This window comes from Pseudopodoces humilis, chromosome 5, assembly GCF_049639895.1.
Source record: "Pseudopodoces humilis isolate 2021_Gansu_Grassland_sample_001 chromosome 5, ASM4963989v1, whole genome shotgun sequence".
Taxonomy (NCBI): domain Eukaryota; kingdom Metazoa; phylum Chordata; class Aves; order Passeriformes; family Paridae; genus Pseudopodoces; species Pseudopodoces humilis.
Window position 1 is genome coordinate 64,530,165 of NC_142204.1, and position 27,074 is coordinate 64,557,238.

The 27,074-nt window shown below is 37.1% G+C and overlaps 1 protein-coding gene across 2 annotated transcripts in view; it reads right to left on the minus strand.

The window, feature by feature from the left end:
- The window catches only part of SEMA3A (semaphorin 3A), a 235,031-nt gene that overhangs the window by 75,322 nt on the left and 132,635 nt on the right, over positions 1-27,074 (minus strand). For both annotated transcript variants that reach the window (XM_088054859.1, XM_014255194.2), the window contains one exon: positions 22,354-22,473. In XM_088054859.1, the coding sequence (XP_087910985.1) occupies positions 22,354-22,473 (120 nt within the window). The remainder of the gene's footprint in view (positions 1-22,353; positions 22,474-27,074) is intronic.

The following is a 27,074-nucleotide window of genomic DNA, read 5'->3' on the forward strand; positions in this document are numbered from 1 at the left end:
TCAGAGAATTTGTGCACGTAACAAAGGGGCATAGAAATACACCACAGCAACTACTGCAACAACTATTAAGCTTTGTTTTTGTCTCTAAAATACTGCAATCTATTTGCAGCATTTCATGCAGAGGTGCCTATGAAGTGTCAGATCTAGACCACTGTTTGATACTTACTCAGATTTTTAAAATGACACAAACAAAGTCTAAAATACAGAAGCTGAAATTCTGACCCTTTGGGCAATTTAGCTTTTCCTCAGGCAAAGCTTAGATCTGAAATCTCTGCAATAAGCACTTCTCTTTCCTCTTTGTTCCCTCCACGTGCTTTCAGTGTTACAGTGCCAAGCCTTTCTGCAGCCTCATTTCATTTTTCTTCATTAGCAAGTAATAATATCGTCAAATTTTAATAACTGGTATTGCATTAGAGAACAATGCATTTGAAAAGGTAACTTCCATTGTGCACATGGAGACATAACTAACAGTAGACATAATTATAACCTCTCTCTGTGACAAGTTGCAATTATTCCTCATGGCACTGTATCTAAGAGCAATGCATTTCTCGTACTGTTTTTGGGGGGGGATTTATTAAAAAAGTCAAGAATGTTTGATATTCTTTTCCCAGTGCAACAAAAACTTCGCTGACACAGTAACAGATGGATTTAAGTGATTTTGATTCAGGGTGACTGAAAAACGTACATTAAAATTAATTTCTTTATTCACTATCTTTCCTGCTTTTCTAGAACCCAGGGGTCCCCAGAAGGGGAGAGAGTCAGTGACACTGGCAAGAATATTTGTTACATTCATTTGTTATATCTATATCTGTATATTCATAAATAGGAATGCACAGTGTCAGCAGGGCTAATCAGCATCCAAGCAGGTAACTCAATTACTGATATTTGTATCTTTGAGGAAGAAACAAAGCTTTTCATTTAACAGAACTTTGGCTCAAAATCCTGGCTCATAATACAGCATGGTGTGGTGTATTACAGTATAGTTTAGTATGGTTTAGTACAGCATAATATAGATTGACTTTGATTAAAACAAACTGACAAACACACTAGCCAGGTTTTTGGGGTTTTTTTCTGTTGTTGTTATTGTTGTTTTTGTTTTTGTTTTGACAAAGAAAGCTGGCATTCAGATTACTTCATTTTTCACCCCCCACCAGCAGATCATAGACATGGTGAGGAGTGGTTGTGGTCATGAACTGAGTTATGCAGGACCTGTGCCCTGCACAGGGTTAAGTACCACAGCACTGATCACCACAGACCGGTGCCATCCCAGATGTGCTGTGATCCCTGAGAGATCTCCATGGGTACCTTCTCTGGCCCCTCAGCATGGAGCCCACTAAAGTCACAGAAAGATTCCCTTCAAGTTCAGTGAATGCCAGAGGAACCTTTCTCATATCCCTTGCCATGTTTACATGTTAACTCGAGGTCACGACAAATCCTTCCAAATGACTATGAATTAAAACAGTTGTTCTCCATCACCATCAATTTAAAAGGTTTGAACTGATGAATATACAATTTCTAAACGTGCATCTGTACCACCACCCTTCTGCTTTTTGTCATCATTAAAGTAATGGCAATAAACATTGAGAAGATAAATCATATGTGTTCTTAATCCACACCAATTATTTGTTTTACAATGCAAGTTTCATTTGCATTTATTCAGATAAATGTTAAGTGTTTAACTGTATTTAGCTGTTTATCCTTGAAATGTATAATTACACACAAACACATACATTCACAAACAAAAATAATAAGACCTGAAATATTAATCATCTCACCTGCTGTGCCAAATCACCCTTTTAATTTGTTATGCATGAGCAAAGGCACCTTTAGACATTGATCTGGGTTCTCTCCTCAGCAATGATTGTGCAACCCCAGAGAAAGCCAAGAGAACTAAAGAACAAAGTCAGCTTTGGAGATTATCAAGAAGAACAAATAACAGCAGAATCCTTTTTTTTTTCCATATCCACAACATAGTTTTAACTTTTAAATGATTCGGTTGCTTCTTGTCTTAGTTTTACAATTAGACTGTTGCCTTTAATTTAGCCCTGGATCTGGACATTTTGAACTTAATTGGTAGGTAAAAAACACATGCCTTTGTATTTATTTAATAAAATCTTCTCAGACCATCTGCAAGACAACGCTGCTCAGTTTTCTATCACCTTGGATGTAAACATCTCAAGGGGAAAAGGTGTTTGTGCTGTTTGAGGAGCCTTCTGAACTCTGCTAAGCTTATCTTCTCTTTAGAGATGAAACTTTGTTTACCTCAGATTTGAACACTGATTACAGGCCCCTGAGAAAAAGACAGTTTCTGAAACACTGTCAACCATAATTGGTTCCTGAAATATAAGTCCATTGAAGGGGAAGGACTCAAAGGTACGGTGTTGTAGAAAAAGTGACCACAAACCTGGAAGGTGCTGGAGATGCCTTGTAAGACAAGTTTCACAGGGCCAGAAAGGTCCACTGGGGCCAAACTGCACATTTAGAGATGCACAGAAAATGTGTGGGAATGAAGTGAATCTTTCCCCTTTCCTTTCCTTTGGTATGAAGGCATTAACTCAAATGGAATTTGAAATATAATAGCCAGCTGTCTTCCTGTTTCAGGAGGTGTTAGTGGTAGGAGAGAAGTTAAATTGCAAGATTGGCATTTTATTCTCATATCAATAACTAAGCATCTTCCCCAAAAGCCACACAGTCCAGGGCACTCTCCTCTCATGTTTCAGTGTATCTATTCAGCTAGAATAGACCAGAACAACTTGTGCTCTTTATGCAAAACTGTGTTCATGGTTTCCTTCTGTATCTTTTCACAGAAGGCAATTCAAGAAACACTATTACAGTATATATTTTATAGATCAAATTCAAGATCTTAAAGTCATGATTACTTTTTAATTTTTTAATTTTTTTTTTTTTAATAAATGATGTCAATGTCTGGTAACAGTCCGAAATAGCAAATTTCACATGCAGAGTTTTTAGAAATGAAATAAAGAACAAAACCAACAGTGACTTTATGCTTCTTTAAATGTATGGCACTCCTGCATTTTCAGTACTACATGAAGTTACAGCCCTCTAACTCAGAAAACAGACCCACTGAAGGAAATAAGAAGAGTATTCTCAGTTTTTTTCCAAAATGAGAAACTGGTAGGCAGAAGGTTCAAAATGAAATAAAGGGATGTTCCTCCCATGTTGCAATTTGTAGGGCTTGGGGTGCTGTGGATACTTAAAAGATATATGAGCTCAAGAAATGCCAGTACTAATTTATCAAAACCAAGTCATTGAAAAGCATTAAACACAGAGATTCCACCCCTGGCTCAGGAAATCCCTGAACAACCAGTGCTGGAGCCTGGGAGACGATATCACTAAGCACTGCTGCCTGCTCGCTGCTCATTCTCCTCTGCTGACATTCATTATGGGACCCGGTGAGAACCAGGGTCCTGGGCTAAATGAGCCTTTGGTCTGAACAGATTGGACTGTTCTTATGAAATGAGGCAGAGAGAAATTAGGTAATTTAGCCAGGAAATCTATGCCAAAGCAAAAAGCTAATGTTCTAGTTCCTGAGCCTTGTCCAGTGCCATAAACAAAAGTATATAGTCCTGCCTCAAATCCCAGTCAAGCGAATGGCAGCTGAGCTTACTCAGCACATGCAAAGCTATGCACAATGTGCCAAGTAAAATTGGTAAGGATCGCCTGTGACAGGGAGAGTACATCAGCTTTTGTGCCCAGTTAGGCTTTAGTCGTCCTGTGATTCCCAAGGAATATCTCTGTTGGGTTCCCCATGCATGGACTAATTGCCATATGCAAATTGCCACTTGTTTTCTATTCACTGGAGTTTTACAAGAACCAGCAGTGGAAGCAAAAAATCCCTCTCACAGATTTCCTGCTCTAAAGCAACTAAATTAATCAAACTATCATATAAACAAAGATTTAAAATAAATAAGTAATTTACTTTAGAATAAAGATCAGGTGATACATACAACAATATTTCATAAAGACAAATTTGGGGGCTCTTTCACTGACTTCTATGATTCATATACAGCCAGGGGAGATTCATGTGACAATATTATTCTAAGTGTTACCATCACTTCCAAAGCTTATTAAAATAATCTAATCTATTTAAACATATTGTAGGGAAGAAGAGCTGATACGTAATTATCTCTTTCCCTAAACTGTTCTTTGATTTGGTTTCAGGGTTCAAGGATCCACCCAGTTTTTGTGTTAATAGCCAGCACTGATGTCACTGGGAGAAACAGAACGGAAGATAGAGGTGGAGGTTGAATTTGAAGATAAATTTAATAAAAACATTAGAAACCACTGGATAAGAAAAGCAAACAAACATCCAACAAGTCCACCTCTGGTTTCATAACTTCCTTGCTTCTTGATGTATCATAATATCCTTCCTTTCCCTTTTTAATCATGCAAACTAACAGCTGTCTTTTTAAACATTTTTAGACTCAACTTCAAGTGCCTCACTCGATACCATATGTCACACATTTCCTCTCTTTTTTTGTAAAATGGCTTTGGATAGAATGTTTTAACCTTATTTTCCTGCTGTCTGGATTTTGTCTGTTGGTATTCAGAAGCCTCTTTCTATCTCAAATGTCATTCATTTTAAGTTGTCTCATCAAATTTTGGTCACAGGTTTTAAATTCTGCACTGTTAATCTTCTTAACCAATATAAGAAGTTAAAAACTCATTTATCACAAATTGCACTATGATGAGTATTCTCGCTTACAGAGCAGCTAAAGTAGAGGATTACTGGTAGGAAATTAATAACTGCAAGTTGCAAACAGAAAATGAAGTAACAATAACAGGATGCAAAATAGACCAGGCCTACTTACAATGGCTATATGCTTTCTTCTTTCTGCTGCATTCCCACTTTTCAACTGCTATCTACCTTGCCATCACATTAGTTTTTAGCTATTTATATGAAATTGAGCACAGAGATTTGATCTACTGTCTTAGGTGACAATGTCTATGGAAGAATTCCAAAGACTTCTAGTCAAGATTTACATGTCAAGACTGTGAACCTTAAAACCAAAGTTTGACAGAATACCTAAGTCCGTGTTGTTTTCAGATGGCTGGTATGGATTGTTTTAAGATGGACAATAATTTGCCTCAATACTTGTAAAATTAAATTGTAGCTGAAATTTCATACTGCTTCCTGAGTTCCCTTCTTGGATTCAATATGTATAATTTTATTCTTTCTAGTTCAGAGAAATATAAATCGATATCCAGGAACTTTTCTGAAATGCACTGCTTCTGAGTGCCTGCCTCATTTTATTATTTTTATTTCATGGTCATGAACATCTCAGACACTACAGAAGCTGTGAAGGATAAGCACTATTTCTGAAGATGCAGAATTCTCTACATTGCCTAAGGATAAGGCTGGATGGTTATATGAACTGAGTATGTTTCAGGTGAATTAAATCAGATAAAATTACTTCTACCCTCTGTAATAAACTGTAATCTAAGTCTGTATGGAATAAATTGCCTTAACATCAAGAAAGAGCAAAATCTGGAACACCTACAATCCTCCAACATACTTCCCTGCTGCCATCTATTCATTTTTCTCACTGTCTTTTTCCCTCCAATGCATGACCTGTGTTCTCTGGCACTATAAGCAACCCCAAATCTCTCTCCTTTTCAGAGACACACAGAGTTTCCTGGCTGTGATGATGCCTATGGAGAGCCTATAAAACTCAAAACTAAGTTGTTCTTTTGAAGCATCTAAATGCTGAAACTTGTCAGTGTCAGTTTGACTTCACGTTTATGAGCAATCTCCCTGAAAACATTGACATAATTAACTCAAGTTCCTTCTGAATGAAGTTTTGCGACTGTTTTTTATAAAAGCACTTCACTGGACACTTAACTGCATGGGTAATTAATGCTCTAATTTGACACTGGCACCTAAAGCCTAACACTAGCTCTATAGAAAACAGAAAGTAGTCAGCAATGACACTGCCTCAGAGATTTGGCTTTAAAAGCAACTTTAAAAGCAAATATGCAGTTTTCATATTCATTGTCTCCAACTGTTCACTGAAATATCTTGAAAAAATATTGCAATCTCTTTTTAATGAAATAATCTGAAAGTTTAGCTATTACTATTAAATTCGCTATTTTGTTTCATTCCTTCACCTATGTAATGAGTGGTAGCTATTTATGCTTTTTCATACATCTCATCTCACCTCTTACCAGATGGCTACTACATTTAAAATCCTCCTTACATCAAGAAGAAACCTTCAAATCCACCCTTTTTTTTTCCTCTGTTTAACAAACTACAACATAATTTCTGCTTTTTAGGTGAAGACTTTGGGTGCAGTTGCAGTTGCTGCTGCAGTTTATCATACCCTGATTTTGGAAATTTACTCTAGTCTTGTGAGCCTGGAGAGGATCAAGTGATTTAGAAGCAGCAGTCCCAAAAGAGAAAAAAGCAGATAGGGAAGCTTGGGCAACTCACCACATTTAATTAACTACTGCTCCAGTTCAACTCTTGCACTAATTGAAATCCTAGTTAGCCCCAAAGTATATTGCTTTTATCTCTTTGGGAAGTTTTAGAAGGGTTAATTCTGTATTTTTTTTCTGATCATATTGCTTACTACTTAGAAAAACAAAAAACAACAAAAAAAAATTTAGGTGTAAGTTTAAAAAGCATCCCTCTTCTTTTTGGGAACTTTTCCACCAAATAATTCTAGACTGGGATTTGATTCCTCTATTCAAATGGGTCATATGTCAGTGGGTCATTGCTTCGTATAAGTAAGATGCCAGGCTTTTTGTAAGCAACTGAAATCTTCTGCTTTCTTTACATTCTTCTATTATCTGTTTTAAAGTATTTCCTTATTTATTATCTTTAATACCCCATGAAATACACTGATTGTAAAAATAATATCTAAATCATTAAGTGTTATCTAAACTACTTGCTACAATGTCAGCTAAAAGAAAACACATTTTAAGGGATTCTGTATCATCTTTCTACAAAAAAATATAAAAGCAGATATTTTCCTTTATTTTCTTTTAGCCCTCTCTTAAAGACTTTTATTTTGTGATTCTGATATGTGACTGTTTTTATAATGTCAGGAAAGTACCTTGAGTTAAAAAATTTATTGTGCTATATAATCTTTGTACAGCAAGATTTAGAATTTCTGCATTAACCATCCTTTACACTGTAGTCTTACTATCTCCCTTCGAGGTAATCCTTTTTACAGAGGGTCATGGCTTTCCACTGTCTGTATGAAAACACATTTGCACAAAGAAATAAAAGCCAAATTCACAAACCTACAAATGACAAGCAGAAAGGGCTTGTATTCCAGCTTGCTTTCCTGCAAAATCCTTTGAAAGGCTAAACAGCCTTTTCAGGGCAAGCACTAATCTGCAGACTTGTATCCCTATGTTTGAATGTAATGAGATTCCAGTAAACACATGCACTCTGTGTCAACACAGTGAGCTCAGTTTAAGAGCAGCTTATTTTCAGCTACTTTCAGGCAGCTAAGACCAGATCTGAAATGCTACTTTAACTGAAATGGGAATGCCTGTGCAGGGATTTGCACTGAATTCGTGAGACATTCACAAGTTTCCTTATGGACAAGGCTAAAGTCATGCAGAGAGCTCTTTCACAATCAAAGCTTCTACTTCGTTGTCCAAACTCTCATTTTTTAGTTTCCTTTCTTGACTGAGGTTAAACAAAGTCAACTTAACCCACTGATTTTCTCTTTATCCCCACCAGTCTTTAAGAGAATACATAGATCTTGTACTTGAGTCTGAATCATTTCCTATTATATTATACTTGTTGGAAGAATGTGACATTTTTCTGTGTTAAATAGCAGCAATTTTCTTTTGAGGCCAGGCTGAATGGGAATCTGAGCAACTTGGTCCAACAGAGGGTGCATGGCATGGAGGTTGGAACCAGATGATATTTAAGACCCTTTCCAACCCAAACCATTCCATGATAAATGATGTTCAATTTTTCCGTATTCTAAATTCAGTATAAGTTTTGCAGATTTTTAGATTTTAGGAATCAAAATTAATGGTCTAGACTATACTCTACAGATTTCAAGAGATTTGTTCTTTGGTAAGTATTCCACAAAAAGACCCTTGGTACAGGAACAGTAAGTTGATGAAGATTTACTTTTTCATTACTCCCACACTTAAATAATGAAATGAGACCCCTGTTTCTTATAACAAAAGATGATGAAATGCATAAACAGAAAGGTTTGTTAAATCAGAATAAAATAAATTGTTCAGAGTAAATGACGTTAAGCACCTCAACCAGCTATAATTAAATTAAATATGCCACCATGACTATTGTTGATACACCACCTTCATGACCACTGATACTTAGGCCAACAGAAAATGAAACTTGGATCAAGTAAAAGGGAAAAACAACAGTGCTATTGGTCTGCAGTTTTCCACTGTTTGACACATGGTTTGTATTGTAGGTGCACGAATATCCCTTATGAAACCCTTTGCAAGCTTGTAAATAAACACTGGCTACACAGAGTAATGTTGATTTATATAAATGGAAAATGCTTTCAGGTTTTGTGCTGGTTCCATATTTCAAACAAGCTGGAAGTATGGATGAAACGATCAGAGTCACTGCTTTGAAAAAGTAATCAATGCCATTTGTTTTTCTGATTATACACTTACTGGTTTGTAATTAAAAAACAAAACAAAACAACAAAAATGCCCTCATACCTCAGGGCAAAAGAACTCTCTGGAAGATAATCTTCCTCTCTTACACTGTTTGTTTTCTAATTCCCCTCCTCTCTTACACTGTTTGTTTTCTAATCCCCCTTCAAAACTGTCTCCAGGTTTGGAATCAGGCTGAATCAAACAGTATATTTTTGCTGCGCCTTAGAGATAAAAATCTGTATTATTTGAGAAGCTGCACAGCTTGCATAGAGAACTGAGCAATTCTATGAGAATCCAAGAACTAAGACATTTTTTCACTCCTACATATAACTTCATGTAGCCTTGGCCCATAAGTGTGCAGAGGGGCATCTAAAGATTTTTCTGATGGACAAATAGTTTCACCACTTCTAGTTACCTTCTCTGGGGACTCTTTTTGGCCCAGAGACAAAGGACCATTTTCACATGACAATCACTGAAGCTTCAACTTTTAAGATAACTTTTAAGATTGCTGAGAGCAAAACTGATCAAGGCCAAATTTGCCCTGGGCAGAAGCCTGAAAACTAGAGAAGAATCCCTAACACTGTTGTCATCCTTGACCAAAATGTGCAGCAGTTTTCCATATCACTGATAAGAAGGTGCCACCACTGTTAATTATCTCACTGGCATAAAAAAACCGTATCAGAACATGAAAAAACTACAGATTTCTATTACAAATTCTTCATGTTTCCTTTCCTGCTGCTAATACTTTCCGAGCTGTGTTGGGAGTAAAGTTTTCTGCAGTGTAACACATATTTCTTTTCCTATTTCTTTTCTGTTTCATCAGAAGACATAAGTAAGCAAAGCATTTAAAGAATAAACTTAATCTGTTAATAATGTCATTGTCTGGAGTAAAGACAATGTTTGAGGAGGACAGGAAAGATCTGAACTTTACATCTTCTTGCTTACATATGAAAAGGTCTCAGATGAAGAATCTATTTATCTAGTGGATTGTTTCCTTTTAAACAAAGAATAAAAAAACCAAAATGTACTGCTTTATTTGTATTTGTCACTGCCAGTTTACATAATGCTAGGAAATTATTTAAGTCAAAATCTGTCACTGATGTGGCCCATGTCATATTTCTACCTTTAGAGGTGGCGAAAAAGGTTTCATATCCACATCAAGCTGCTTGCTCAACTTTTCTGGTGTGGTTTATATTAAATACAGAAGGAGGCAGCAATTTAGTAATCCCTGAAAGCATCCTTGTGATGAGTCAGACTGAGCTGTTAGCAAAACTCAAGTCATTTGGTATCAGGTTTTAACTCCATGTAGCAGCAGAGGTGTGGAAAAGACCAAGTGAATTTTAATACTTCTCTCACCAGAACATTGCTACTTGAGCTTTGCACTTATGCAGCACATGGAACATCACTGTGATGACAATTTTGACATTCCATTTCTCTTCATCCGTCTTGTCACTGTTCCTTTTAACATGCATCAGCTTTATTCTACATATAACAATGAAGATTGTTTTAACAGCAAATAGATACATCTTCAAGTCCTCTGACCAATTATATTATACATTTAGTTGCCTATATTCTGCACATATAACAATTACTACAAGGCTGATATTTAATTCATTTAATTAATTTCAAAGTGAAGGCATGTTTGAAGCCATGCAACTGAAGGATTCCTCCAAGGTAACCATTTAACAGCTAAGTAACCTTTAATTACTTGCCATAATGATACACATCTAAGACAGATACTGTTATACTGTGACATCTGAGCACTTTAACCTAAGGGTAGTTATTAGCACTCCCATGCAAGATTCATTATGGATCATATTTCATTAATGGAAAGTATTGTGTTCTCATCTGATTACATACTTGCAAACATTTCTTAATATATCTGAGTGTGACCACTTTGCAACTTGGAGGAATCAACAGATTTTCTGGAAGCATTTCTTAACTAAACTATATACAATCATACAGTTTGTTGTACGAGAGTTCTTCTGGACCTATCTGGTACGAACACGAAATAGGACAACATGTACAATTGTGATTAGCAGTGCAATACTTGAAACTGAAATAATTAAAATGCAAATTAATGCTGCACTGCAAGAATCACTAGCTGTAATTTATATCACTACAGGTGAGAAGACAGTCCAGACTTGTAGATGACTGCAAATGTACACAAATTAAAATAGATTGGATGACATAGCAAGTCATCGCCAATTCTAATAGGCGTGAATTCATCATGATAACATTTATTTATTCTTCATAATACTTCTTTTTAGCTAAGTTTTCCAATGGTGACTGGTTTTTTCATCCAAATGTTCCTCACATTGTTTTCTGACTCACTGAGCTACAGAAAAAAAATATTTTCTAAAACAAAGCCTTCATCTGGGAAGAAAATAAAAATAACCATATGTGAAATGTCTACAGCAAATAACACAGAAGCTGAAGAGAAAGAAAAAGCAGGCATTAACTAGTCTTTCCTTGAGTTCCCAGGAAATGTTGCAGTTACTCACCCTTTTCCAACGAAATGAGTTACTTAGGAAATAACTAATTTACTCCAAGTCCACAGAGGCATGAAGGAGTCAGAGGCATGTATTTCATCTGAGTCAGGTCATGCTCATTAAATTATTTTTCTTACATGGACAAGGGCAAGCTGAAGGAAGGAACAGAAGTGCACAGAACACTTCTTTCACAGGAACAGTATTTGAAGGAAGATGCTGAGATTTATGGTTTATGCTCAGAAGCTCAAGAGAAGCCGGCACACTTCCACACTTACCAAGTGCCATAAACAGAAAACAAGTTGTTAGAAGATATGTAAGCTGGGATTCAGCATGAATGGAAGAGTAAACAACTTTTTTTTTCTAAGTGACTTCCAGAGGGTTTATTCTTAGATTTTGAGAACAGAAAGAGTTGCTGCAATCACTTAATCTGATTTCCAGCATCACACAAGCTGTAGGCATATGGGACAAGCACAAATATTTAAAACTGCCTGTTTCAGTACTATTCTTAATCTCCCATAGCATTTCAGCAGTAAACTGATTAACTCTTCATGGCAGGAGATATATGGACTAATGTAAAATGGAAATTATTTATGTCTTTACACTGCTTTTGTATCTGTTATTTTTAGGTAATTCTTTGCACAGTCCCCTGTTCCTTCCATGCACAAAATAGAGTGTCTGTCTAAGCCACGACCTGTTCCTTAAACTGCATTTTGTTCCTGCTGACAGGTAGTATTGCAGCAATCAAGCATACATTCCTGTACCTGGTGTCTACACTCACAAGAGTGTTGTTTAAAGAATTATTAAGGATTTTTTGTCTTGTAAGACTTTTGAGATCTTGAAATAATTGACTGTTAGTTTATTTGTGTCATCTTATGCCAGCAAAATATACGATGCAAAAAAGATGAAAGGTTTTATGTACACTGGCAAAGAAACCTATTCTTTATACTTTGTAAGGGTATTTAGCAAAGTTACGAAGTGTACAGTGGGTAAATTCTATCTGTTCTTCTTTTGCAGAGATCTTCCTCTTCCAGCCATCTTCTCTGTGTGTCTGGCATATATGGGATTAATTCTTCTTTTTCTTACATGATTCAGTAATTTTTTTCCTTAGGAAGAAAAGCACTATTTACTAGTCAAGTAAGTACTGTTTTCTTACTGAGCTATGGAGCAGTGGAATTTTATGATTTGAATGAATTTAGATAGCAACAAATTTAAGACAGTCCTTGTGTAACAGGGTAGAGAATAGACTCAGTTTCAAAATCTTTAAAAGGTAGGGAAGCTTCTGGAAAGTATTCTGAAGTGTTTTTTTTTATATCAACATGAGTGTGTACATAAAAGTGATGATGGTCAAGATGAGCAGGAGAAAAATTATTATTTCCTGTTCCACCTGGCAACTGCTGGAAATATTTGTGTCCTGCTGTTTACTCACAGAAATAGCAGCTTCACCTGTAGTTGCTTTGCTTTTTATTAAAAAAAGCGATAAGATTTAATCATTGTGGAGCAGCCACTTTTGCCACGCCAACTGCAGCTGCTGATGAAAGAAAGAGATGTCTAAGGGGCTTGAATGCACACCAAGGAGGTCTTCCATTGTAGAAAGTGACTTGTTCTTTCCTGAATGTGTTTGAAAGCTTCTATATCCATGAGTGTTCTCATTTTTCCTTTGGGGAAATTCTCCCTTTATTGGGAATTCTGTATCAGTAAGAGTCTTGTGGTCAGGAGCAACATCAGGAACAGATTTTGAGGAGATGAGGAAAGAACCTCTCCATCACTGCTGAGCAGCCTGTGCCTTGGCCACACACCACTTCCTTGGCCACTTCCTGGGTCTAACTGCAGGCCAGACACCACGCCAGTGTGACACCATTACACTCATATAATGCCAGCACACAGAAACTGTGAATATCAGGTTGGTCTGAAAGCATGGGAAAAGGCAGTGCTTTCAGGCTCACTTGTCTCTGAGAGTTAAATTTATCCCACAGACTTTAAATGGCCTGAAAGGCACTTCACAGCATGCCAGCTGTCATAAAATTTTAGGCAAAAACCAGTGAAATCAGTTCACCAATAAGGCCTTCATTAGATTCTTGTGTCTGAGTATTTAATATAACTGGCTAGTTTGCTGTTCAGTATTTCACAGCACTGTGGTCTGTATGTGGAGCATCACCCACAGCTAAAACCTGCTGCATTGTGACCTTGGCTTTTTAAAGATTATTTGACAAGATGTTGGTACTGAGCTACAAACACAATACAGTCACTTCCTTCAGTGGCAGAAATCACATTTACGATTCTTCTTCATGAGGTCAGCCCCTGTCAACTGGAGCCTTGTGACATGAATCCCACAATGAATAATGCTGCTTTGATGTTGATCTATCCAAACCTGACCTCAATAGATCCTTCTTTCAGTTTTATTTCCTCCTGTGCCTCCAAATCAAGAAATAATTTTATTTATAAGTCACTTCCTCAATTAAGTCAGTCTATACTGTAAGATGGCTTTCCACTGTTTTTATTACATTGGTTTCCCAACAGATGGTGGTTTGTTATTTTATTTTTTTCTTCCCCATGTTGGTCAAGAGATCAAAGGACTTAGCCATACTTGTCTTTTGTTTCAGGAGGTGTGTGGATGAAATTTTGCATATGTTGCATGACTGTGAAGTTGGGTTAATGTTTTCAATTGTTACTCTAACAAGAGGCAAATGCTGAACTTCTGTGTTACTAGAAACATTATAGGCTGTGTTGATGAGCCAACATAATATTCCCACCCAGAAAATTGGACCGACATCTTAATGTGACTGCCATACCTCCTAAAAGTACAATCTATGTCTGTAATGAATTAGGAAAACTGTATCATCTCATGGTAAAGTAAGGTAACCATGTGTCAGGGGGAATATTTACATTATGGGAATAAATAATTCACCATAACATCCTTTAACCGATGAGAAATAATGAACATCCAAATGCAAACAGTGAATGTATTTTCAGCTCCTCTGGTAGTCATCGCTGAAATTAATTTCCTTAAAGTAGTCACAAAATTCTGAGTAATCCTTCTAACAATGCTAGAAATGAATGTTTTTTTTTTTTTTCCTGTGACTATGAAAATGAGAAGTGCACCTCAGTTTTAGCAACCCCAGTATAAGTCACAGGGAACTCCACTGAAGACAAATAGTTCTAGAAAAAAAAACACCCCATACTTTAAAAGAATAAATTAAACCCAGATCCTAAGAGGGTCTTTAACTTGAATCACTCATTATCTGAGCATATTCAAAGTTACCCGTGGTTTAAGACATGGACTCACAAAACAAGACATCACATGTGGTATAAGTGAAAGTCCACCCAGTGGTTCTGTGTGTGCACATGTGCACGCTCCACTCCGCAAATTTACTCCCATGGAGGTCTCTCTCTAGCTCAGTCTTTTTTTCTCCCCTCCAGCAACATAAAAAAAAAAGTTTTCCCACAGTTCTGAGACTTATTTCTTTGAACCTAATGAATATGTCGACTGGCTTTGGTTTCTTATTCATGGAAGCCATTCAGCTGTGGCGCACTGTATACAGTTCTGCACTGTAATCAACCAGCACTGCCCAGCCACCAAGGACAAAAGCCATGTACGGTGAGGGAACAATGGTCTCCTCAGTTATCTCACTGGAAGCATGCTAGTGCATAGATTCCTCTCATTAGGAGGTTGGGGGGTTCAAATTTGACACTATTACTCACACTGGACTCTTTTTGCATTGGGAAAACCTGAAAAAAATGTCTATGTTAACAATTACTTTGTTAGAGTTGGTTTTTTCCAACAGTGCAGGAGAAGATGCAGTATCTTGCCAGTTCCAAGCCTCCTTTTGTGCCACTGCATACCTGTAGAGATCAGACCAGATCCATGGAAACACCAACACTGTCCCCAGACCATATCTTTACCACTTCTCCCTCATCTCAGGGTTTTATTTGTTTCAATTAAAACCAAACCAGAGAATGTTGGAACATCACCTGCAGTGACTTCCACTTACATTTTCTTTAAAAGATCTGTATAAAGTAATATTAAATTAATATAGTTCTGGAGTTCGTTTTTCAGTTTGGTTTGGTTTGGCTTGGTTTCTTAAGAATAAACTGGGAGGTCTGCCATAGCAATTTGGATATATTTATCAAGTCCTAAACAAAAGTTAGTTGCTGAATAGCTGAAATTATCAGACTTGAATAGTGATTACGGTTTCATTAGTGGTTTCTGCTGTGCAACAAATGGCCCTTGCACTTGTAAATTCCATGTCTTTCTTCTGTTTCTCGTCATATCTTATACCTCTCCTCAGTATGACTTACTAAATAACCATGCTTCCATTTTACCCTTCGCCAAGTAGTCTGAGGAATAAAGGTGAAGAAATGAAATAGCCACCACACTGTTTTCACTTGTGTTAGTTTAAAACTTGATTTCATTTCCTGCATGTAAATGTTCAACTTGTAAATCTCAGAGTGAGCCTCAGACATAATTACTGACTTCGTCACTTTAGACATAAATATATTCCAAATTGCTTAGGTGTAATTATGAAATATGCAAGGGCAGGACTGGATGCATTAAATGACAGCTGAAAACCTACAGTGTTCATATTTCCTGTCAGTGATTAAAGCATGACCCCTTTGCTAAATACCTTACTTCCAAAAATGGTATTTGTACCACATCTGAATTTTAAGAAACTAAGCCACATCCTTTGCATACTTATGATTTGGAATATCCCTATTCTTACAAATACACCTTTAAATAGGTAAATGGAAGGTCAGATGGATCAGCTAGTTGTCAAGCATTCAGCTGTCATAAAAGCACAGCCTCCTTTATTGAATATACCAGGATAAAAAACAGTAGCTACATATTTAATTTATCACACTTTCATTGTATGAAATGCTTTTTACATGAACAGTTTAGTATGCATTATAATTTTTATTAAGAAATAGATTCTTATTTTTATAAGATAATTGTGGAAAAAAAAATTCAAAACTTTTATTTTTAGTGTGCCACTTTGCTGAGGATAAAATATCTAGTGTGTAGACTTTCCCAACAGCAAGGGGTAGGAAATATGCCAGCCATTGCTGCCATGTGTGCTATTCAGCTGAGAGAAGTTTACTTCATAAATTAAACTATTCCGACAGCTAAATTATCACACAAAGGCTAATAGTCCTAGTTTAAAGGAGCTGCTCTGGATATAAATGTTTATTGGAAATATATTTTGCTTGGGGATGACAGGATGAAGTTTTGAAAAATCTGAGTTTTCCTGGTTTAGTTTCTCTTTTAGCAAAGTAAGTGTTCAAAATACAGCTAAAGTCAAAGAGATCTGCAGCATTCAAAGACAGGCCTTCATAAATAATAGCATTTAACCATGAACCTGATTAATATTTGTTTACAAAGGGGTTTATGGAGTTTTTCAAAAAGTCTTTTAAATGGGAATCAAGTTACTTCTTTATGGTGACCTTCTCCTTCTGTAAGTTTATCACATGATTGTGCAAGGTAACAAGAGGTGCCACTCGGGACGTAGCACTCATCCTGTAAGAAATGTGTACTTCTGCATGACGGTGCTTAAAAATGTATAGAGCTTCCAGCAACATATCCTGGTTTCCTTACTGAAATATTTGTCAGACCTTACCAGAACAAATGATACACTTAGATTGTCATACGAGAAAGGACTGTAACGTTCTTTGCCATTTCCCTCTACGCCTCTTGTAAATGTTAAATTTGGTCATTCAAAAGTTAACATATCACATCCCTTCCCAAACAATGCCATAATGAATTATGGCTTGGAAAAAGAATTATATGCTATGTATAGCTACATATAACTGTATGTAAAACTATATACTTAAAAAATGCTAGGAAGGTGATATCTATGGCAAGATTTATTCATTTTTAACAAGTGGAGGTAAATTGTAAGTGTGAAAAGCCTGATTTTGTGTGAAGCTTTTTCACACAGGGTAACCTAAGGGACTGGAAATCGATGTCATGTGGAGCAGCAGAAGTGATGGTTTACAGCCTCATCACCTCCAGAGGAATTCAGCCCCTTTGTTTTGTGATTTTGGCCACTGATGCTGTGAGGTGCCTGGACAGATATGTGCCTGGCACTGACTATCCTGTTACCTGCCACCCTCCACAGACAAGAACATCAGTACAGCAAAATGTTCTAGTGCCTGGGGTTTCCCAGTATAGCAGAAATCACTTGGCAGCTTTTTACAACACAAGGTGAAGTACATCAGTCTTTAAAGATCTAAGAGATGTTTTCTTTTTCTCTGTGGTAAAACTATTCATACAATGGAAAAAAGTGCTCTAAAAGGTACTCACACTGCCTAAGCCAGTGTTCTGGCTCTTCAGCTTTGTTTTCCTGTATTATAGTAACAGGATATCTGGAAGTTTGAAAGGTTAAGGCACCTGTGAACTAAAGAAGGCTGTTGCACTCTGTAAACTAGATCATCTTTTAATGGCATTTCTCTGTAATTACAGTGATGCTTAGAATGAGTATGTCACACATAACAGTTCCATCACAAATGAGAATAATCCTTCAACAGTATCCTTTTCCTTCATACTTTCTCTATATAAGCGTATAAATACAACATGAAAGTATAGTTAATTAGATAGAAAGAAAACTAGCCTCAGGTGATTTTTAACTTAAAAAATCATTTGCTCTAATGTTTCACTTAAAAACCACAGCTCAGAATCTTGACTGACGTAAACTAACACAGGTCTGCTGTCTTCAGTGAAGTTTGGCTAATTTATGCCCCATCTACAACAACTGAAACCAATGCTTCATCCTGAATTTTTACACTACATAAACACAACATGTTTAGTACCAGCAATAGCATTGAATCTTCAATTAGTGCATTTCTTCCAAGTTATTCCTTCAGGAAAAAAAATGCTCTTCCATCACTATATATATATATAATATATACACAGAGACAAAATGATAGATGCATAAATGTGTCAGAACAGAATGTCCATTACTTAGGAAATGCACTCTGGACCTCTTCTAATATGAAGAAAAGAAGGGATAAAAAAGAGTGGAAAGTATATTTCAGCAAAATTTTATGAGTTGAACCAAAGATTTTTAAAATACACAGAGTCCGGAAAAAGCAAATATGTTACAGGTGGTAACATTACATAACTTCATATGCAATAACTTAATGTTTTATGTACATCATAAATCTAAACTGCATTTAAAACTTCTTTATTGATTGAGAAATAACCTGCAAGTAAAGTGATCCCAGATCTTTTAAGTTAATGCATTTAAAAATGAGTTTTAATCTGTTGGACAATGACAAGAAATTTGGAATTAGAAGACAATAAAAGAAGCTGGTTTAGTTCTTCAGACAGCACCTACTGATTTATCTCTGCTTAAGTAACCCCTAATGTATTCCTGCTGAGGATCTGGCAAACAATTTTGCAAATCTCTTGCAATGCCAGACTGAGCATTAGCAAAAAAAAAAAAAAGAAAAAAAAAAAAGGTGCTATAAGGCATTCCATACACCTCCACCTGTGTGTAAGGGTTAAGTCTATGGAAAATCCTTTTCTTACTTGAACAGGACTGTTCCCTGCTGGTTCACTCAAACTACCCCAAAGGGAGCCCCGGGGAAAGGGAGCAGGGCTCCTTCCCCCTGCTCAGGCATGTACAGGCAGGTGCATTCTGCATCCTGTTGTGATTTTCTAGGGGGTTTAATGCACCTCTGTGTCTCCCTCCAGTTGGATTTGTTCCTTTCAAGCACAGATCTGACTTGTTTAATTTTGCAACCGTTAAGTACAACATTCCTACACATCCAGCCCTGTTTCCTCAGAAGTCAGTGGGTGCAAAACACAGCTTTACTAATCACTTCCTTGTTTTGTCTGGTAATTGGTTGCTTGTATTATATTGCATTGAGGACAGAATGCCACATATTGCCTAACCCCAGATCCCTGAAGTTTGTGTAAGTGTCTGTGTTAGATCATCTCCCCTAAACTCATGCACATAAAATGGATGATATCAAGCTTTAAATTTGGCTGCCCTCAGGTATTTTCTGCACATCCACACACTATGCTCTCTCCAAATATGTTCCTTCCTGCTTCCTTGTGGCTTACGTGCTTAAAGCCTATTGAAATATTAACTTTATTCTTCCCTCGAAATACTGTGGTTATTTGCTTACACATCTGGAATGGATTTAAGCAAAGATTAGTCTGCTTTACTCCTCAGACCGCGGTGTAATTCACAACATATTAGGTTGTATACATTTGTGCACATCATTTTTAATCAGATGCACAGCATGCCGCTCATATCCTTTTAGCTTTTTATTATTACTTCTGATAGTGTACTTCATCAGACTCAATTAAACCTGCCTAGTTCCATCACCAGAAATTATTTTCTTCAGGTATGGAATGGGGCTATGATACACTGCTTCATATCAAAGAGATATTCAGCAATTCATATTCCCATTATTTTATGAATGTCACACAAAGTAATTTATTTCCTTTCCCCAGCCATAAAAGTGGTACTATGTTCCAGCTTCCTGCAGCCTACTCCAATTGCTTCCAGAGTCTACTCTATCACTTGCCACTCTTTTCTTTAAATTTCACTTCTCCACTCTCTTCAGTCTGGCACACACTGATTTCCTCTTTGGATTCAGGCAGGTGGGTTACATTCAGAGCTCAGATAAACAAGCAGTCATACTGGAGAGTAGGTACATTCCCTGACCACTCCCCTAATCTGTTCACATTTACCTTTGTAAGTGCTTGAAAAATAAATAAGCAGATGGTGAAATCAGTTAATTTTTCACAAGTCTGGTAGCTGAAAACAAATCTTCAGGAAGAGTTTTAGATGGCAATTTTTAACTCATAATCAACTGCTGGTACTTTGTTTATACTTTTACCTTCTTTAGTATGCTAGGGAGGTATAAACTCTACATGATACGGAAGCAATGGCCCTTTGACACGTCCAGTGCTGCTGTCTGACATGAGAACATAAACCATCTGGCTCTCACAGATGCAGAGTGCAGGGGTGCAGGGGTTAAGATTGTATTCCCCTCATTCATGGTGTCTCTAATAGCTGCTGTCAATCAAGCACACTCCTCTTCCTCATCTCCACAGAAGAAGCACATTTGAAATTCCTGGCTAGGTAATGGGAGAGGAAGGAGCAGGCTCTAGCTGAGAGAAAGGACAGATTATTTTTCATTGCAGATCTAATAATTTATTCATCTGATTTTCACCCTTTCAAGGGACAGAACCCAGGCTGACTGTTAGATTTGTCAAAGCCCATGAAGAAGTGCCTGCCTCACTTTCTCTCCACACTGGCAGATCTGACCTGAGAAGGCAGTAAAACCTCCCCAGCTATTCAGATATAGAAACTTGTGCCACTGGAAGGGCAGGTAAAGATGATTTCACTCGTATCTTAAATATGAAAAGGAAAACAAAAGCCAACAGTGTTTGAGGCAATTCAGATAAACATACTCCTGATTTCTCTCATTTGAGAGGATGAAACCAGGGAATGACTCAGGCTAAAGGAGACTTACAAACTTACTGCGTAAATGAAAAAAAACAAAAAAAAAGCAAAAAAAAGCCAACCAAAAAAAAGCCAACCAAAAAAACCTCTAACAATTTAGATTTTGTTTATAAGAAGAGACTGCTAAAAAGAAGCTAAAACCAGAGTCCTCTTTCACTCCAGGGCCAAAACTATCACTGATTCAAGACTCTAAAAACAGAATGTTAAACCAAGGTTAGGTCTGTCCTCTCATCTCTGATCATCCTTTCTATAAATCCTTGTTAAAGTGTGTGTTAGTTTTATGGTACAGCAATAAAACAGCCAAATGTAGAAGTAAATGACCTCATGCGAGCTATCTCTGTGCAGATAGATTCCCTTGGCAGATAGCCAAGGATTGATTGACACACATCTTACGGAACTAGAGTTAATTAATATGTCTACCAATTCCCAAATGAATCTCAGGAAGCAGAGAATCTGTTTAATGCAGTAAGCAATGACATACTGTGTGTGGTCAAGAGACAATCACTAATTGCCAAGAATGCATTGTAATAAAGCATTAAAGAATATGAACAAAACCCTTTCTGGTCTGCAGCTCCCTTTTCCCTTCCCCATTCTTAGAACATTTTAAAGACTTATGTTTCAAATATCAAAAGACACTTTCATAGGGAAAAATAGTTCCCAGACTATGAATTCAACACTTAAAGGGCTTGTTAATTTTTCTATGAGAAGAAATTGTCATCATTCATTCAACAATGATGTCTTTATTTTCAAGGAAATCTGCAAACCTGAATTCCAACATCATAAGGTAACTTGAAATAACTGGTTTTATGAAGATCACAGAAGCTACAAGTAACAAAATTATGGATTCCCTAGTAAAACATACCCATAAATGCTGAAAGCATATCAGAAGTCTGACTGCTAAACTAAAACAGGCCATTGAGCAATACTTAGGTAAGCCAGACAGAAAATACAGTAAAGGAGACTAATTTATATTACATACTCAATAGAAAAATAAGATATTGGCTGCTCTGGAGAGAAATAGTATTGAAGGCCAGCACAGAGACATTCTAGTCGAATCTTCAGCCAGGAAAACCAGCCTAGTCCCATGGCTTCTTGTGAGTGATTCTGCTTTTTACCAGGGAAGATCATGCTTATCTATTTAGTTATGATGATCACTGACAAAATGGTCTACTGAGCTGTCAAAATGAGGTCCTGCAAGAATTCTGCAATAGTGAGCAAAACTCAGCAAGAGATTAAAGAAATGGATGAAAAGAGAGTGATTTATTTTTCACGAAAAACTAAGGAAACAAAACCAAGGTGACGTATGAAAAACTGTCAGTGTGTTAGGACAAATCTGAGAAGGGAGTTTTAAGAAGGTGTGACACTGTTTTAACTCTGGGAGAAAGCTGAGGTGGTGTCAGACTGGGAGGAAACTAAAGATAGTGTTTGGACCAGAATAAATACAGTGGTTGAACTATCCCTCTTATGCCGGCTATTTGTCCCAATTATAAAAAAAGTGCTTTTTAAGTCCATGAGCCAGGTAGGATTGGCTTACTTGTACCTACTTAAGCCCCTGGGGGAAGAGATGTTGTGCAGGGGAGAAAAGTTAGAGATTCTGCTGTGATTTATCAATCAGCACGTCAGCACCTGATTCAGGAGCAGGTCTTACCAGATCTGCTTCCCAAGCCACAGAAACTAGTGAGAATGCATTTTGGCAGGAAGAGATCATGGCTAAACACCAATAAAGAATAAAAAATTAAAAAGAAAAATCTTGTTTTAAGACAGTTTACCTCAGGATGGCTTCCAACTTCAATATAGGTGCAGACTGGATGAAAAGCCCCTGTTCCACAGGCATACAGGTGGGTTTGGTTGTAAGCCTTAAGCACCTTGATGAAATTAGCACATTCTTTCTGCAAAGAAAAGGAGAAAACAAAAAAAATATTCATAGAGTTAATTCAGTGATTTTGACTAATATGAGCTCTTCTGTGTTAGAGATAAATGGCTGAATGAACAGATTTGTAAAGTGTGATCATTTCATGCTGTTCATAAGATTGTTTACTGCTAAGCATTTAATAAATAGCCTGATTTAATTTCTCATTTAAATATGTTTGGTTGCTATTTAAGAAAGCATCCAACCCTGAAGAAAAGATTGCAAAAAAAAAACCCCTTATTTTTGTTTCAGACATGCTTCATCTTTGTAATTTATGCTATTGCTGTGTTTGTAGGACAAAACCCATTTATAGAAATGTGTCAGAATGAAATAATGAAGAAAAATGGACCAACTGTTTGCTTGTATTCAATTAAGTAACAATTAGAAGAAAAATGGGCCAGATGGAAGGAGTTGATGAAAACCAAATCATTGATATAGCATTTTTAACAATCATATGAGTGCTGCCTCACCCCCAGTGCCTGTGTCTACAGGCCAGTATTACACATATGAATACATATGTTAAACTTCCATACAATCATTGACAGCCCCTAGAATACAAGCTTTGTAAGACTTGGGCTTTATGTTTTCTTCCTATGTGAATTATCCATCATGAGTTATTTTAGTTCTCAGCAAATAAAAATTTAATAGCAACACTAACAGTCCCTAGTACAAACATTATCTGTTATCTGTTAACAAAACTGTCATTATTAATGCCTGGTGTTATTAAAATGGATAGTCAAGTCAACAACTTTTTCCATTTGTTTAATATTTTTATTTCAATCAGATCTAACATAGAAAAGAAATATGTCAATGCCTGTGAGTTGGTCTACTGACACAATTGAAAAAAATGGATTTCAAACAGAAGGAAAATGAGAACAAGGAAATTAAGTATTTCCAGTAAAGTCTGTGTTTACGATGAGGAAATTTTTTCTCTGCAAGTTTGATGACTTTTTTGGTACAGTGCTCAACTCTACCTTTCCAAGTAGACCAGCACCCCTGGAAACACCACCTAAGCTACTGCACCCACAGAATTCTCCTCGACTGGCATCCTCCCTCTCTGTAACTTGCTTGCTAATTAGACCAGATACTCCCAAACACAAAATAAAGGCTCTGCCAGCAAAATGCATGTGCAGTTTGAGGTATGCCTTAGGCCACCGCAGGGAAAAGCAATGAACTTACACAGATGAAACACCGATTCCCTGCCTCACACAAAGGACTGCACTGGAATGACACTGCTCTTACATTTATTGTATATTTGCATAACAGATAATTGCAATGCATTAAAAAGAGCACCCAGAGAAAAGCATCCAGAATCTTACTGCACCCCTGACTTACTGCTGTTAGCTTATCTTTTCAACAGAGATGGAAGAGAAAACATAGAGACAGTTAAGGTAATCCAACAGGAAATTGAAAGAAGTAGAGATGGATGTTACTCTTAATTCTTTCCATTATGACCTTTCTTAATAGAAACACACACTATTTCTTGTCCATTCTTATTCTTCCCACACACAATTATAAGCATGAGCATCTATTTATTATATTTATGTTTATCCACAGACTGCTTTCCACAGTCATATGGTAGAGTACTAAGCAAATGCTGGGCATAAATAATGAAAAAATATGTTTCTATATTTTTATTAATGCTGTTTGTTCTTTGCTGCATTTCTTCTGCATTACTTTCTTTGCTGCATTACTTCTTTAAGTAAAAGAAATATGGAAAACCCATGAAAGTCTATTAAAAATTCAATGCCTACAAAAGTAAAATGGGAAAATACCCCAAATTCCTGTAACATTAACAAAATTGAAATAGATCCTCTCTTAAATTCTGACATTCTATGTTTCAGATGAAGCATCTGACTTTGACTCCACATAATTTAAAATTGAGCAATGATGTGTGTGCATTATTAAATAAATCAGAAGTTTCTCACTTAAGAGTTGTATCTGCCTGATATAAACACAACACTGTTTCACTGCTACAGTGCTTTGCCTTGTCAGGTTTAATGTATCATAATTTTAAAAATGTCTTTATGGTCTACTACTACCCTCTACTAAAGCTTTTTAAATTACCCACCTGAAGAACATGAAGTGTTAGAGGCTGGTGGCCACATATAAAATGCTGTGAGTAGATGGGCTGGACCTACATCCAGTGTGAAAAAATTGTGCTGATTTCAGAGGAATTATTCCGATTTACAGCAACACACCACCTGTGACTGTATATGCACTCAGAATCACACAGTCACAGAATATTCTGAGTTGGAAGGGACCCACAAGGATCATCAAGTCCAGCTCCTCAGTGAATGGCCCACATGGGGACGGAACATACAGCCTTGGTGTTATTAACACCATTCTCCAACCCACTGAGACCGTTCAGCTGCCTATCTGTAACATACAGCAAGAAGGCATTAGATAGCTAATGCTTTAAAGGTGGGATGGAAAAACCCTACTTAGATTAGGGGCAGGAGTATTCTTTGATTTCTGTGGGTGAAATTAAAAAAAGTTCTATCACCACCTTCACTGGATTATTCCAGATCAGCCTGCAGGAGAAGGTGGATTAACCCTATCGTAGCCATGTTTGATCATCCAGTGTTCAGGATTGATAATAGTGTAAATGAGTAAATATTAGTCAAGTGACTTCAAATTTACAATGTATTTTCAAAAGCAGATTTAGCTTATTCATCCCTTTTTTTGAGCTCTCCTAATTACTTGTACAGGGTGTTTTTTACCTTAGATGTCTGAGAAATACACAACCTAGTTAAACAATGGGGAAGGTAAATACCTACAGCAATAAACATTTGACTGTGATGAATAAATTTATATAACATTTAAGATTCCTAGTCCAGTTCAGACTGCTCTTACAGCTCCCCTCTGTTTTACAGCTGCATAAAGGAACCATTAAGGACTATTCAGTAAATTCTCATACACCTCTCTACCAGATTAGGTTTCTTTATATATTTTACATGGTAGTAAAAAAATAAATACAGAGGGGTATTAAACTACAATAAATGACATCAAAGTAAAGTTACAGTTCTGATTTAAGCCCTTGTCAACTCAGGAAGTTCAAAGTGAAGTTTCTGCCCTGACTGGGAGACGGTGCTATTCTCCCTGGAACAATAGCAACAGGCACATTGATTTCCATCTCAGACTCCTTCCTTTGTCCAATTGTGCTCAAGCACAGCTGCACAGGTACACCATTATGTGTGGAAATGTTGTATCTGGTCCTTTGATATTTGGAGCTTAGCAAGAGTTTGCTTTGGTGAATACTAGGTTTTCCTGGTTTATGTGACGCTGGGACCAAAAAGCTTCCCACAAACCTGTAATAAACCAACTTTAACAGCTTTGAATGATTTGCAAAGACTCTAAATCGCAGCACATGGGTATGACAAAGAAATATCAGGGAAAATGTGTGTACACTGAATGCAATTTGTGTCTGCCACTATGTGAGACCTGGGTGACTGACTCACATCCCTGTTTGTTTCCCCATTCCTGCCCCCACAGAACAACTGCTTCAGTGGCATCCAGGCGCCGTAGGTTGTGAAACCTGGCAGGCAGCTCTGCTGGTCCCGACACTGGTGGCTACATCAACTCGACTACAAAGCAGCTCCCCAACCCCCTTGGCTGGAGGCCTGGAATGACTTGGGTGTCTCCAGCTGGGTTTGTCCCACTTGGCATCAGTGTCTCCCCCTGCCAGACCCCCAGGCCGGCGCTATATTGTTGGTGTGGAGGTCTGTGCCAGCAGGACGAGGCACTTCACTGCATGACTGCAGAGTGTAAGGCACTGGAAGGGGGGCAAAGACAACAAAAGACATGTAGTATCTCAGAAAATACAGCAGGCAGGAGAAAGCACCCACCAGAGGAAGAGGAGGTAACCCAGAGGCAGAAGATGTAAGGAACAAATTCTCAGGGAAGTTCAACACTGTGCCTGCGTGTGAGTTCAGCCACCCAGTGCTACTGTATCGACTTTTATTTTCCCTGAGAAAGGGATGTTGTTCAAAGGGAATATATTGTGGACATATCCATACCCTTTGGATATTGTTCTTTGTCAAGTAAAACAGATGAAGAAAGAAAATTAGACTTAAAAAAATTATTTTCCATGTGGAAATAAGTTTCGTTCAAACTTGAGAGCAGGGTGTTGTGGGTGTTTAAATACTTTTAGCCTAATAACATGAATGAAAATGAATGCAAAGTTTGAAAAGTTCTCTGTAGGCAGGAAAGTATTATTTGGATGGTTATGAAAATAAATGTTAAAGAAGAGGAGCACTGGGATCATCACAGTGAATCATAAATTATTGCTCCTAATAATCTTGTTCATTATAGTGAATGGCTTAATATTAAGAAACTTCTCAGTCTATATGAAGCTAAACACAGGTTTATGCCCTAAAGCTTGAGTTTATATATACATACATAGAGCTACACATATGGCATAGAATGATTGAAGTAGATATTCAAAGGGAAAATTAAGTATATCATGTGGGAGTTACTGCAGTCCTCAGAAATTTCCATTCATTTATCTACCTACCCCTGGAGAGGATTAATCTTCATTCATATTTCAATAAATGCTCTAAGGTTTCCACAAGAGCTGTA